This window comes from Monodelphis domestica, chromosome 1 (genome assembly GCF_027887165.1).
Source record: "Monodelphis domestica isolate mMonDom1 chromosome 1, mMonDom1.pri, whole genome shotgun sequence".
NCBI classification, from domain to species: Eukaryota; Metazoa; Chordata; class Mammalia; order Didelphimorphia; family Didelphidae; genus Monodelphis; species Monodelphis domestica.
The window spans coordinates 98428964-98444235 of record NC_077227.1 but is presented as its reverse complement, the minus strand read 5'-3'; the positions used below and the strand labels follow the sequence as shown (position 1 = coordinate 98444235).

Sequence of the window (15272 nt, the reverse complement as noted above, 5' to 3'; positions counted from 1 at the left end):
AGTCTAATCTTCCTTTTAGAGTGACATTTTGTTCTAAAATTGTTATCCTTTAAGTTCCACTAAATTGGGACCTTGTTTTCAAAATTTTATGTTTCTCATGCTGGAAGAAACTGCTGCAAATCATTATAAATGTTTTTGTGTCCTTGCAATTTCTACATAGCTTAACAGGTGAAAATAGGGCCGGGGAAAGCAGGACAAGGGCAAGCAACTGCCTTATCTAAATATAGAAACAATGAGCCTTTTCCTTTCTTCTTTTAGACATGCGGTCAACAAGACAACCATATTCAGTTATTAAAAACAAATAACAGCAGCAGCAACAATAATAACAATACTTATGCAGCACCTTTAAATTTGCAAAGCTCTATACAAATACTTGTATATTCCCCACACAATCCTGGGAGATAGGTGCTATTGTTATAATTTCCATTTTATAGATGAGGAAACTGAGGTAGAAGAGAAATGACTTCCCCCGGGGGCTTGTTCCTCATATGGAGAAAGCATCAACTTAAATATCAGTCCTGAAATCAGAGTCTTAAACTCCTCTTCAAATGAAATCATATTATCTTAATTAAAGGTAATTAAATTAAATTAACCTAAAATTCAAGGGCTTCCTTAACCACTACCAAAACTACATCTCCTATCATGCCATCATTTTCTCATTATATTGAATGTGAATTAGAATTGTGAATGACCCCTTTCTTCTTTCTTAATGAACCAATTTTTAAAAAAGAATTGTCCCTTACCGCTATGAGGCTAGCAATAGACTGGATTTTTATAAATGATATCAGAGGTACTCTAGTAAGAACCACACCTTAGCAGACGTTTCAGAGGCTGGGTTGACCTCTCATTTTAAGGTTTTGGCTTAGAAAGGGATAACTTACTTCTAGAACAGAGAAGGGGATTTTAGAGGTGATTAATACCAACATTTCCATTTTAGAAATAAATTTATTTATACCTTATATTACATATTTTATATTATTATATTATACACATAAATATATTATATTAATATCTTATATATATTATAACTTATACCAGTTAAAAGAATTGCCTCAGGTCATAAAGGTAGTAAATAGCAGACCTGGGAGGGGAACTCGGGATCTTTCTAGGCACAAAAATGATCCATATAAATCATATCCTAAGACCATGGGCAGCTAGGTGGCACAGAGGATAAAATGCAGAGCCTGGAGTCAGAAAAAAACTCATCTTTCTAAGTTCAATTCCAGCCTCAGGCACTTTCGAGTTGGGTAATTGGGAGCCTTAACCCTGTTTGCCTCAGTTTCTTCATCTGTAAAATGAGCTGGAGATGGAAATGGTAAATTACTCCAGTATCTTTGCCAAGAAAATCCCCAAATGAGGAAAAAGAAGAAAATCCCCAAAAGAGTCAGACACAACTGAAACAATTCAATAACAAAAACAAAGACGACCAATTTGATCTTCTGGGATAAATTCCAACATCTTCTTCAGTTTTAAAGCCTTTTCTTTTTTTACTAACTGGTCTTAAAATTCTGGTTTTCAAGCCTTCTCACAGTCGTTTCTTGAGGAGGTATGACTGGAACTACTGCAAATAATTTTTCAAGGTTCTTGCCCTCTGTGGCAGACTGGGCTTTTATTAGTATTGAAAAGTCATTAGAAACAATGACTCCAACTTTCCTCATTTCCCCTCCCCACTCCAGGCTAAACTACTATTCACCAGAAGTAACTTTTATGTATTTGTAAAGGAAAAATTTCCCAGCCAGGATGAATATCATTTTTTCTCACACTGACCTTTACTGTCATTGCTATATTTCCATTAGAAGTGGTGTTCTGCCCTGAGTGAGTGTAGAACAGAAAAGAAGCAAAGACTATTATGCTTTGAGAAATCAAGACAAAGCAAAAAGCCCAAGTTGTAATCAATATGCATACACATTTCCTTGCAACAGATAACCTGAAGAATCCTGGAAGGGGTGGGGGTGGCCTTGTGACTTCTGAAAGTCTCTTCATTTCAGAAGTTAGGGCTTAGTGGGTTTGGATTTCCTTCCAAATACACCCCCAAATGCAATATTAAATGAATGGGGTACAGTGCCTAGGCACAGTAGAGGGAATAATGTAGACATTTGGCTGCTGTTTGTTCAATAAATAAAATGCCTAGTGTAAAAACATGAGGACATAAATTGCTTTAAGAGGAAAGTTTTTCTGTTGTTCTTGTCGTTTTCAGTTTCTGACTCTTTCATGACCGCATTTAGAGTTTTCTTGGCAAAGATACTGGAGTGGTTTGCCATTTCCTTCTCCAGTTCATTTTACAAATGAGGAAACTGAGGCGAACAGGGTTAAGTGATTTGCCCAGGATCCAGTAAGTACTTACTGAGTCTGAGGTCAGCTTTGAACTCAGGAAGAAAGACAGTCTTCCTGACTCCAGGCTCTCTGCATTTTATCTATTATGCCAAGAAGAGCAGAAATTAAACAGCCCATTTCAATTTACAAAGAACTTCCTTCCAGGTTCTGGGAGGTATAGCTATGTAACAGTGAAAACAAGGCTAGATTTTGAGTTGCTAGATCTGAATTTGAATCCAGTTGTTACCAGTTCTAAGAACTTGGGCTAGACCCACATTTCAGGGTCTCCCTTTCCTGGAGGCAGGGAGATGGATTAGAAGAGCTCTGTTTCTCTGACATTACCCCCATTTTGCCCATTAGGAAATTAGGAGTCAGTTTTTCCTTACAGCTAAGAAAGGACAGATGAGCAGTCAAAACCCTTGATTCTTACCGTCTAATCATATCTTATTTTCTCCAGAATTCAAATCAACATGAAGGTGTTGCTGTAAAAACAAATACTTGCGGGGACAAAACAAATCCCAAATAGTTGAGTCTAGCTTTTTAGACCAAAGGGATGAATGGAAAACTATCTTTACTATCATTTCCATTATTTGGAATTTATACGGATACTGAAGTGATTTTCAGTCTTTTCCAATACATGACGGAGAGCTAAACAGTAAATCTTGTATGACGGGAAAAGGATGACTAACTTGGGACTTAGTCTGGGTTTGACTAGTTTCTGCTGTACTATTTATGTTTACTTACCCAAATTGGCAAGAAGATAATGGGAAGTGGGTACCATGTGGATATAGCTGGTCAAGATTTCCACAAATGGTCAAATTTTGACTCTGGAGATGGATTTTTTGGAGATGGATTTTTTGGCCTTACTCTCTGTAAACTTATTCTAGGTGAGAAATATAGACGATCCATCTCCAGAATCAAAATTTGACCATTTGTGGAAATCTTGATATTAATATTTTTCTACTTCCATCAAAAAATCTGCCCAAGTTTCTCATTCTGCAAATTCCACTCAGGTTTGGGGTTCCTAGTATTTCAGTTCTCTTCTCCTTCCCTTCTTCTCACCAGACACACAGATTATGTCTCAGATATCTAGAACTGTCTGCCTTTAACTCTTGGGTTTAAAGACTTGTCAATGTGCAATTCCTCAAGCCAAGGTGCCAAAGCTCAAACAACTCTCCCATTACCCAATGTAGTTAAATACAGAATTGGTCACTGTTATTATAGAAATGGGAAAGGGTGGAAAAGGAGAGAGTGAGAGAAAGTCATTGAGACCCAAGTAACTCAGCCTAAGGGATAAAACAACCAAGAATTACTCACTGAGACACATGTTGTCCTTGAAGAAATTCAAGAATTTCTGGCACTCTTCTAGGTCATTGCCACTGTTGTTACAGTCACACCATGGGGCCACACTGAGGCTGTTGGAATCGATGTAGTTGGGCGTCATCACTGTGCCTGAAGGGGAGACGAGACCAGGGTGAGTGGTCAGTCGTATTTGGTGAAGATATGAACCTTTCTATCCCATCAAAAAAAATGATGTTCATGTGGTCAACGGAAGGTTGGGTGTCAGCTGATAATAATTGCATTTGTCGAATAGGAAATTACAATAAATGGTTCATTTTAATAAAAATTTATCTCAGAACTAATAAGATAATTTATGCATTTGTTTTACAAATTTAATCTGAGCTCCACAGGCAACTTGTTTCTCTTCATATATGTAATGGCATATTTGGAGAAGAGTAGAATTGGTTGAAATTGAATGAGCAGAGAAGCATCTCCTTAACTTTCTTAAACACACACACACACACACACACACACACGCGCGCGCGCGTGTTTTTCCAAAAAACCCCCATCTATATGCACAAATAGAGGAAGTGATTTTCAGTATCTGATTTTTCCAGATAACTTTGATTTTGTTCTCTCAAAACCACCTTCTTCAAGTTACTAAATAATATTGTTAAGTTTGTAAGGTACTTTCTAATGATGCCTTCAATTCATCTCTCATATACATGACCTAAAAGTTTGCCCGTAGGACTTAATCTCAGGAGACATTCAAGTGTATGGAGTCTTTTGATTAAAAAGTATATGACAGTAATTCTTTATAACAGTAGCTCTGAGGTCCTATTGATCTTAGAAATTCCTTTACATGGTCCATTCAGCAGTTTTATCTTAAATAGGTATAAATTAATAACAATTCTTTTATTTTAAAATATGTTTTATATTAATATGTTATATTAATATAACATAAAATAGAAATTTATATAATAAACTAATATAGTAATATTATACTAATATATTAAAATATATCTTTTGTTTATATATTATCTAAATTTCCTCCTGTGCCTTAATTGATAATTTATTTCTTTTATTTTTAAAATATATTTTATTATCTTCTGTTTATATACTGTCTAAATTTCCCTCTGTCCCCTTCCATAGAGCTATCCCTTATAAAATAATTTTTTAAAAAGAGAGAAAAACAAGAGAAAAGTAATCAATAATACATTTGAAAAAATCTGACATTACTTGGAAGTTTTACATACCTATGGAGTCCTCACCTCTGCAAAAGAAAACGATGGTTTCTTATCATACCTCTTCTTTAATGCTGTTTGCTTTGTATTGTTTACTTTCATTAAAACTAATTATTATGTCATAAATGGACCATCTCAGGGACTACCAATTTCCCCAATGATCTTTAAGTTTTCTTTCTTTCCTTCCCTTCTTTCCTCCCTTCCTCTCTCCTTCCTTCCTTCCTTCCTTCCTTCCTTCCTTCCTTCCTTCCTTCCTTCCTTCCTTCCTTCCCTCCCTCCCTCCCTCTTTTTGAGCCAAGCAGCAGTAAGAAAAGTACTTGCAGCCCAACTGGATTATACTGTTCCCCCAAAGTGATCCATGTATATAAAAACTCTGAGAATCGCTGCTGTAAGGAATGTTTCTAGACAGGGCTCTCCATTCCATGCCAGGGAATACGGGTGTTAATAAGAGTTGTAAACATACACCAAGCTTCCTTCCCACTCCTGTTTACAGAAGTTCTCCATGGGTTTTAAAGGAATATGTACTCCAAACACAGGATGAGAAAATCAGTAAGTTAGGTAAAGAGTTACTTATTAGGCATCCAGGGGTGCATGACTCTATGCCAACTACTTCATATACATATGAAAAAGGCACGGTCCCTGCACAGAAGGAGTTTATAATCAAACCTAAGAAATCAGGACTGAAGGAGAGCTACAAAGTCTAAAGCCTGCTGAGTTTCACACTGGTGGTTGTTGTCATACACTCACTGTTACCTTGATTTTAAAGTGTTTAAGAATGAAAGAGCTGCCAAATTCCCAAAGCAGGGAATGGCTTCACAAAACTCAGTCACCGGCATACAACAAGCATGGCACACTTGGTCAATCCCAGTGCTCATGGTGACACTCATTTCAAAGTGTTGGGAGGGACTTATGGTAACTATTCTGAAAGGATGAGCCTGCAGGGAAGGTTGGGATTGGCTACTTTTCCAGTTTATGGAGGCCTGACTAGCTACAGTAGCTGCTTTCCAATAAATCTGCTGAGTGCCAATTAGAACGCAAATCTGAGTTTCTATTATTTTTAAATGCTGAAAAATAAATAATACGACTCATTAATGAATCACAGAATTTCAGGGATGCAAGAGACCACCCTCCAAAGGCCATCAAGCCTAGTCTAATGAATGATTTAATTTAATTTATACTTTTAATAGTTTAATGTTTTATAATAATGTTTTATTTATAATTTACTTAATTTTACATTTATATTTACTAATGTATTTTGTAATTATATTTATTTTAGTTTAATATTTTAATTTATAATAGTTAAATAATATTTTTTCTAATTTAATTTTAAATTTATATTTTCTAATTATATATTTTGTTATGTTTATTGTATTATATTTTATAATTTAATAGTTTTATATTTTAATTTAAAATGTATACTATTTTCTAATATAATATATTTTGCTATTATGTTTATTATATTACTATATTTTATAATTTAAAAAAAATTCTTACTTCCCAAGAATCAACACTGTGTATTGGTTCTAAGAAAGAAGAATGATAAAGGCTAGGTAATAGGAGTAAAGAGACTTCTGCCAGGAGGTGTGAGGGTAGATTTGAACACAGAATCTCCTGTATATAAGTCTGGTTCTCAAATCTACTGCCTCCCTGCTTCTAGAGTATTTCTTACCACATTATCCAGGATCCACATCCCCAGGATGGGGAAACTTGCTAGTTCCTGAAGGAGTCCATTTGATTGCCACACTTGTTAGGAATTTTTTTTTTAACTCTCACCTTCCATCTTGCAATCAATACTATGTATTGTTTCCAAGGCAGAAGAGTGGTAAGGGCTAGGCAATAGGGGTCAAGTGACTTGCCCAGGGTCACACAGCTGGGAATTGTCTGAGGCCAGATTTGAACCTAGGACCTCCAGTCTCTAGGCCTGACTCTCAATCCACTGAGCCACCCAGCTGCCCCCCCCCCCTTTTTTTTTGTCAACATACAGAGTTGAGTTAGAAATCTGTCTTGTTATCTTCCTTCCATTCTTCTAACGGTAAACTCTGGGCTCAAGCAGAGTAAGACCAATCCTTCTTTCCTAAGATGATCTTTGAAATTCTGGAGTTCAGCGACCCCATAGGCCCACCCCAGATCTTGCTTTCAAGTGAAACATCCCCAAGTTCCTTTAATGGATCTGTATCTGACAAGATCTCTAGTTCTTTAAGGAAATTTCTCTCTTCATTCAGAGATATTCAAACGTGACAATTCTTAAAACATTGTCCCCAATTTGAGGGCCCAAGAAATAAAGAAAAAACTGGAAAATAAATTTTAATACAGAATAAAAACTTAAAACAAATTTCAATAAAGAAAAATTTAATACAAATCTCTCGTCTAAGGGATGATTCATTCATTTTTCAGGAAGAAGTGGATGCAAATTCAGAACATCTTCTAAGAAGGAAACAACTGGAAATGTCACTGAAATTGAAAATGTTCCTAGGAGACTCTCCTGACAAAACATCCTGTCTACCCTTTTAAAGAAGAGTAATTGTGTTGTGGTAGTGACGCCTCAACACTGAACACTGGCATTATTTCTGGGTTGGTTTAAATACTTTTTGGGGTCTCCCCTTTGGTTCCTGGAGAGGATCTCCTCTCTGGTTCCAGGAGGACCCTGTCCCTTCGCTCTATGGGGCATTTACCTGCTTAGTGACTTGGGCAGGCACCACACTGACACCTGTTAGAAACATACGCGGTGACAGAGCTATTACGCGGCTGACAGCCGTGATTTCCCTGATCTCTAGGCATCCTTCGCTGTGTTTTAGAATATGCCAATCACCCTGGAATGGAAACCCACACATCCTCCTGCCCTAGATCACACCTGCCTCTGCCACTTGCTGCTTTCTCCCCTTGTACCTGGCTGCCTCCATTTTCTATCCTGGGATTCTACCCTCCTGCTTCCCTCCCAAACACAGTCAGACCCATGTTTAATCTCACCTCCCGCCAGATATTGACAAGAATGCTCTTCCCCAAAGCCTGGGGTTTGGAAGAAAAGGAGACACGTTTTTTAATGTTTTTGTCCACAGAGGGTTGCCTTCGCCAGAATATTAACAAATTGATGGATACCCACATTAAGGATTGATTCTTTCCAAAGAGTGATTTGTGGGGGAAAGCATTTTCCAGGATCAAATGACATCCAAGTTGCTATTCTACCAAGACTCTCAATTAACTTTGTTTGACTTGATTCTCCTTCCAAAACCTCATTCCTTCCCTTCTGTTGTTCTACCCTGTCAATTTTCCAACCATTCCGCTGTCTCAATGGCCTGTTACTTCACAGTGCCTCCCTTGTCCTTTTCCTTCCCTTAATGATCCTCACTTGTAGTCTTTGTCCTTTTCCATCTATTATCTTTTTTCCTTACAGAGTATTCCTGAAGGGCTTATAACTCAAAACATAGCACAAAGTGTTTGAGCAATTTTACAGAGAGTCAGGTGGTTCGAGTCTGTGGGCATTTGTAAACCAGACAGAATGTCTTTCTCCCTGCTCCCCCACCTCCCCCTTCCCCCTCGGATCTTACCAATGAGCCCAGAGTAGGCAAGAAGGCAGTCAGCATAGTTTTCCTTTAGACAGCTGCTAACAGACCGTGATTCAGGCTGGCAGTTTGTGAAAAAATCCGCAAGGCGAGATCTGCAATGTGGTAAAAAAAAAAAAGGGGGGGGGATGAGATTTGGGGAGAGGGGAAGAGGAGAGTTGAAAAAAAAATCCTAAGTTTCTAGGCAAACAACTTCCGCACCATTTTCTTTGTCAATATCCCTTTTTATATAAACATAGAACATGTGAAACATTAAACTATTAACACCCTCCAAACAACAAGCAACAACAACAAAAAGCCTCCCCTCTGTCTCTGTCACTGCTTGCTCAGAGGGATGCCCCGAAGGCCTAGAGCGAAAGAAATCTTGATGCTTTGAAGTTTCTTTTCAATATTTATTTCCTGACACTGCTTATTTACATCTTTCAAGAAATATGCTCTCTTCACACACTTAAGGCAGACACTGGAAAAATATTTACTTAACACAGAACCGTGTCCCAGCATCTTAAAGATGATCCTAGAGCCCACGGCCCATCTGCTTCTGTAATTCCAACTAGTTTCAGAAAGGCTTGAATCTCCCTTGCAAACAGGCCCTCGCCCACTGGCCTACTAGAATGGCAAGTTAGTTATTTCAAGAAAGTGATGCAAAATGCTTTTCTAGCTTAAGAGGGAAAGACTGTAGCCTAGTAAATAACAGTCAACATTTATAGAGTTTACTGTGTACCAGGCAGTGTGCTAAATCCTTTAATATTTATAATTATTATTTTTAAACCTTTCCCTTCCATCTTAAAATCAATATCATATATTAGTTCCAAGGCTAAGAGCAATTAAGGGCTAGGCAATGGGGATAAATGACTTGTCCAGTATCACAAGGTGTAGGAAGTATCTGAGATCAGATTTGAACCCAGGATGGACCCCCCCCCCACTCTCAATCCACTGACCTACCCAGATGCCCTCTCCTTTTACAAGTATTATCTTACTCATTCCTCTCAAAAATCCCGGGAGGCAAGGTACTGTTTAATTACATTTTACAGATGAGGACACTGAGGTTGACAGAAGTGACGTTATTTGCCCAGGGTCTCCAAGATAGTAAGTATCTGAGGACTGACTCCAGGCTTAGGGTTCTAACTACTGTGCCACCCAGCAGTGCTCAGATTGTGATGGTTACAATTATGTATCAGAAAGTTGACAGTTTTTTTAGAGGTTTTTTTGGTAATTATTTTTTAGTTCAACATTCCCCCTTTCCTGTTCTTTAAGAAAGCAGGCAATTTGATATAGATAATATGTATGGAGTCATGCAAACATATTTTCAGATTGGTTATGAGGCAAATGGGAAGGAAGGAAGAGTGGGGGGGAGGGAGGGAGGGAGGGAGGGAGGGAGGGAGGGAGGGAGGAGGAAGGAAGGAAGGAAGGAAGGAAGGAAGGAAGGAAGGAAGGAAGGAAGGAAGGAAGGAAGGAAGGAAGGAAGGAAGGAAGGAAGGAAGGAAGGAAGGAAGGAAGGAAGGAAGGAAGGAAGGAAGGAAGGAAGGAAGGAAGGAAGGAAGGAAGGAAGGAAGGAAGGAAGGAAGGAAGGAAGGAAGGAAGGAAGGAAGGGAGGGAGGGAGGAAGGAAGGGAGGGAGGAAGGAAGGGAGGGATTACTTTGACCTGCATTCAGAATCCATCAGTTCTTTCTCTAGAGGAGGATAGCATTTTCATAATTACTTAGGAATTGTTGCATTATTGTATTGCTGAGAATAGCTAAATTATTCATAGTACAATCAGTGTACAATGCTCTCCTGGCTCTGCTCAGTTTGCTTTGCATCCATTTGTATAGATCTTCACAGGTTTTTCTGAAACCATCCTGCTGGTCCTTTCTTTAGGCACAATGGTATTCCATCATTAATCATATACTACAACTTGTTCAGTCATTCTCCAGTTGAAGGGTAATCCCCTTGATTTCCAATCCTTTGCTACCACAAAAGAGCTGTTACAAATATTCTTGTTCTAATAATTCTTCCCCCCCCCCCCTTTTCTTTGTTGTCTTTGAGATTTACACATAGTAGTAATAGTATTGCTGGGTAACTCTTTGGGCATAGTTCCAAATTGCTTTCCAAATGGTTGATCAATCCACAACTCTACCAATAATGCATTAGTGTTCCAATTTTCCTTCATCCCCTTCAACATTTGCCAATTTCCTCTTCTGCAATATTATGCAATCTGATAGGAGTAAGGTAACACCACAGAATTGTTTTAACTTGCATTTCTCTAATCAACAGTGATTTAGAGTATTTTTTTATGACTGTACATAGCTTTGATTTCTTTATTTGAAAACTGAAAGTGGCCAATTTAAAGAAAAGAATCCAAACTTAAAAGAAAAGCATTTCTTATTTAGACACAATTAGTCCAGCAGCTTTATTTAGACACATGCCCAAGTGGCTCCTGGATTACCAGTGAGTGTCCTGAAGAATACTCATAATAAATTTCCTTTGGTAGTGCTGATGTCCTATATAAAATGAGATGATATAACCCATACTGCAGACAGAATATGAAAAAAAAGGTATTGTCATGTCCCATTCTTATGTGAAGAGTTTAAATTCAGGAGGGCAAATTCAGAGATACAATAATAGTAACTGACATTTTTAAAGCACCTTAAGGGTTTACAAAACACTCATACACACATTATATTATTTAAAACTCACAACAGCCTTATAGACCGTAATGGATTTTTAGAGAATGTTGAATCACTTATGAGACGTCATGGAGTGTTTTCTCAGGGTAATTAGTACCTTTGGATCCCCATTTATTAGTTCTCTCTCCAATACCATTTTTCCGTTCTTCCATAGTATTCTAAGGAATCACTTTTTTTTTCCCATTTCTCCACTAAGAGGTCAAGAATAGACAGAGGGGCCTCATAGGAGCTCTGGTGAGACCAAGATAGTCCTCTGGGGCCCTAAGAGAAAGGAAAATTAAATTCTGACAGCACAGGAGGTGCCCAAGCTCTGAGCAAGAAGACTCAGTTCTTGTGTAGTCTGGGCTTTTAAAGGGTCTATCTGAGCTCAGAGAAGAAAATATTTTGGCTATTTTAACAGATGAAAATTTGTAATTATGTAAATTTAAATTCACAGCCCACTGAAGTGCCACATGGTGCACATGTGCCGTTGATTATTTTCTTGAGTGAATGACTGAAAACTACGTGATTCCCCTCTATTCCTGCATTTATCCTTTGTTTTTATATTATCTATATATACTTAATTTGTCAGTGTTTTCTCTTCAGATTCTAATACCATCCCCACACCCCCACCTCCTCCAAGGATATAATCCCTGTGTTTGTTTAATTCTCTTTGTATGGCACTGAACACAGTGGGACACTAAGAGTTACTTAATAATGCTTTCTGATAATGGCAATGCTAGTAAGCTAAATGGCTTTGTAAAATTCCTGAACAGGAGTCTCTGAGTCGGTAATATCCAGATGAGGTTCAGCCCATGTGCATCTTGAGCTCTTTGAAAAAACTCTTGCCTCCCTGGTGTGTCCTTCCTTCTTTCCTCTTTTCCTTCCTTCCTTTTTTCTTTTCCTTCCTTTCTCTTTCCCTTTCCTTCCTCTTTTCCTTCCTTTCCCTTCCTCTTTTCCTTCCTTTCCCTTTCCCTCCTTCCTTCCTTTTTTCTTTTTCCTTCCTTTCTCTTCCCCTTTCCTTCTTCTCCATTTCCCTCCTTCCTTTTTTCTTCTTCTTGGGAATAGAACAGGGTTCCACTGTAATTGAACACACTAGAGAATATAAAACTTAGCTACTTAATGTAAAGTCTCTTTAAAGGATTTATTTTTCATGGTAAATCCCTAAAGAAGGTTCCGGCTTATTCAACTGGTTCCAATAGTATCCAGCTTGATTTCTGGGCTAATTTCAGGAGAATTTCTGTGGTCATGAAAGTTAATGATCTGGTGGTATTATACATCTAACTTTCCAAAGGTCAAATACAGTTCAGGCACCTGGGGTTCAAGTTGCATTGTACAAGCTGGCCACAAAGTTTGCTTCCTGCCCCAGCAACACCCATCTCCCTTTTTAACCTCTAGAGGGGAAAAAAAAAAGGGTCACACTCTGTCTCCATGCTAGCTTGGTTTCGCCTACTCTCTTGAGCAGACTATTAACTGCACCAAATGGGGATGGAGATTACTGTCCTTCAGCATCTGAGCTAATGCCACTAGGGCCATTTTGCTTAACAGCTTCAGGATTGGCTCCCAATTGGTCTCTGGAATGAAAGGCTAATTGAGTCAGAGTCTGTGACAGCCAGTATAGCTCTTCTCATTTGGGAGATAAAACTGAATATTCTGCTCAGCGCACAATTCAGGAGACTCTGCTCTTAATAAAGAAAAGGAAGCAATGGTCCACAAATGGGCAAAGGGACCATGAGCACATGACCAACATGGGGGGAAATCTTTTCATATACCAGTGATAACATGGGATCCAGATGAGCCAGGGCTCCGTATGGTTTAATCCCTCTCACATCTACCATCTTTTTTACTCCATAAGTCAGGCTCTCCATTTAAAGGGATAAGAGGAGGTCTGAATGTCACACTCCAAGGAAATCATCACTACTGCTGATAATGAAACAATGGGCAATGGAGACATATTCAAGAACTCCTGAGAATGCAGTTTAGATCTCTAGGGCAAGACTTTCCCTAGTCCCTTTTACCTTGGAGCCAAGTGGAAAATATGTTCCCTCAGACCAGAGAAAGGAATACAGAGTGAGAAAAAAGAAACAAACATGGAAACTCTGTGAATATCCCATTCTACCAGAGAGAAACATTTCCTATTTTTCTTTGTGGATACAGAGATATTCTTGATACCATCAGAATGTCCTAAAGGTGTTGCCTAGTCCTTGCAGCTCTTCTGCCTTAGAACAGATACTTAATGCCGATTCTAAGACAGATGGTAAGGATTTTTTTTTAATTAAAAATAAATTAAATTAAGAGCCATTAGGTGCAGCTAGGTCACTCAGTGGATAGTACCAGGTGTGGAGTTGGGAGGATAACTTCAAATAACTTCAAAAACTTCAGACACTTTACTGCTGTGTGATCCTAGGCAAGTCACTTAACTCTGTGAAGCCCTAGTCTTTCTTATCTTAGAATTGTTAATAAGACAGAAAAGAAAGTATTTTTAATAACAATAAAAGAAGAGCAAGGGTAAAGGGATTAAATAAGGTGATTTCCAAGGTAACACCAAGGTCTAAATGTATGATCCTGTGAATTAAATTGGTTTATTTCTTTGTTAGACATGAGTAGCATCACTATAAGCCCTGAAGTAATGAACTTGATAATTTTTTCTCTGTGAAATTGGAAAAGAAATGAATAGGCACTAACATTGACATCTCCCTTCCTGAAAGAAAATACTCCCACTCTTACAGAGAAGAAAAACACCAAGCAAATCCTACATTAGCCTGGGAAAATATGCTAAGGGGGGAGGGGGGTGGCTTCTCAGGAAAATCTTATTAAAATAAATATGTCGCTATCTGGAAATAGAAAAATGATTTTATTGACAAATTCTAGGAAAGTCTACTCAAACAGCAGATGGTCTTTTGACAGTGGGGGAGAAAAATCATTTTCCCACATGTTCTGTAACAGTGTTATGAAAATAATGTATGACTTAAACAGGTAAAAAGACACCAGCAATTCCCAGCTTAGCTCATCCTAGATTATGATAATCCGTCAAATGTTTATCCAGGACAAATCACAGCTTGGAAACAAGCCTTCAGTTTGAGGGGGGAAAAACCCTAGCATAGGAGTTGTGAGATCTTGTTTTAAATCCAGGACCCCAAACTAACAAGTATTCCTGGGTGAAACAATTAATTATTAAAGGCTTAAATTTTACCATACTGCCAAAAAAAAATCCTCCTAAAAGTAGATAATGTAAAAGATATTTTTAGTTGGGGGGGGGGGTGGCTACACACACAAACAGGTGTGTGTGTGTGTGTGTGTGTGTGTGTGTGTGTGCGTGTGTGTGTGTGTGTGTGTGTGTATTCCAAGTATATACTAGTATTCTTCATGGTCCTCTGGGCATCACAGTCTCCAGAAAATTCTTTGGCTCTAGAGAACAATACATCTTGGGGTAAAGAATGAAATTAAATTAACCCTTTGGTTGGATTTGACATGTATTGGTAGACCTCCAAGTTAAAGCTTAATTACAAAGAACTTGACATTCAATTGCAAAAATATATTTCTTTAGTCTACTTTAGAACTCCCAAGTACTCCTGAATCTGCCACTACACAGGGATGTGACTTTGGAAATATAATTTTCCTTCTTGTGTTTTAGTTTTCTTTTTTAAAATATAAAAATAAGGTTATTTAGCTTGATACCCTATGAATATCCTTCTCTAGCTCTAAAGATTTAATTGAAAGTAACAGAAATTATGTACAACAATAACCCCAGATTCTCAAAGGCTGCCCCATTAGAAGTCAACTCTTGGTAATTCCTACCAAACTGGAAAAATCTTCAAGTGTAGTAAGAGATGCCATGTTTATCCTCTAAGGAGCAGTCAAGATAAGTTATGAAAAGTATATCCCCAATTAGCTCTCAGGTGATCAATATTTCTGATTATTTTGGAACTCAGAGAAGGACTGCAATTTGTATTAGTGGAGAGAGTTGACACTCTCCAAAGAAATTACAGATCTCTGAAATGCTAAAGAAAAAAAATCTTAAAAATAATAAATAACTTAATAGAATATATGTGCTTCATTTTGCTCTCTTTCTGGCCCCACATTTTCTACTAAGGTCACATCAGGTTAATATAATTCATCTTTTCCTACCTTGAATTATTGGAATAATTATGCCAAACTATAGGGCCACTGGTATTTAGAAAGTACATTGAAATTAGAATCACAAGATCTATTTTCAAATCCCAGCTCTA

The 15272-nt window shown here is 37.9% G+C and overlaps 1 protein-coding gene across 6 annotated transcripts in view; it reads right to left on the bottom strand.

The window, feature by feature from the left end:
- The window catches only part of GFRA1 (GDNF family receptor alpha 1), a 301901-nt gene that overhangs the window by 56581 nt on the left and 230048 nt on the right, over positions 1-15272 (bottom strand). For all 6 annotated transcript variants that reach the window (XM_056803691.1, XM_056803694.1, XM_056803693.1 and 3 more), the window contains 2 exons: positions 8384-8493; positions 3631-3765 (listed from right to left, as the gene is read on the bottom strand). In XM_056803691.1, coding sequence (XP_056659669.1) covers positions 3631-3765; positions 8384-8493 — 245 coding nt within the window. The remainder of the gene's footprint in view (positions 1-3630; positions 3766-8383; positions 8494-15272) is intronic.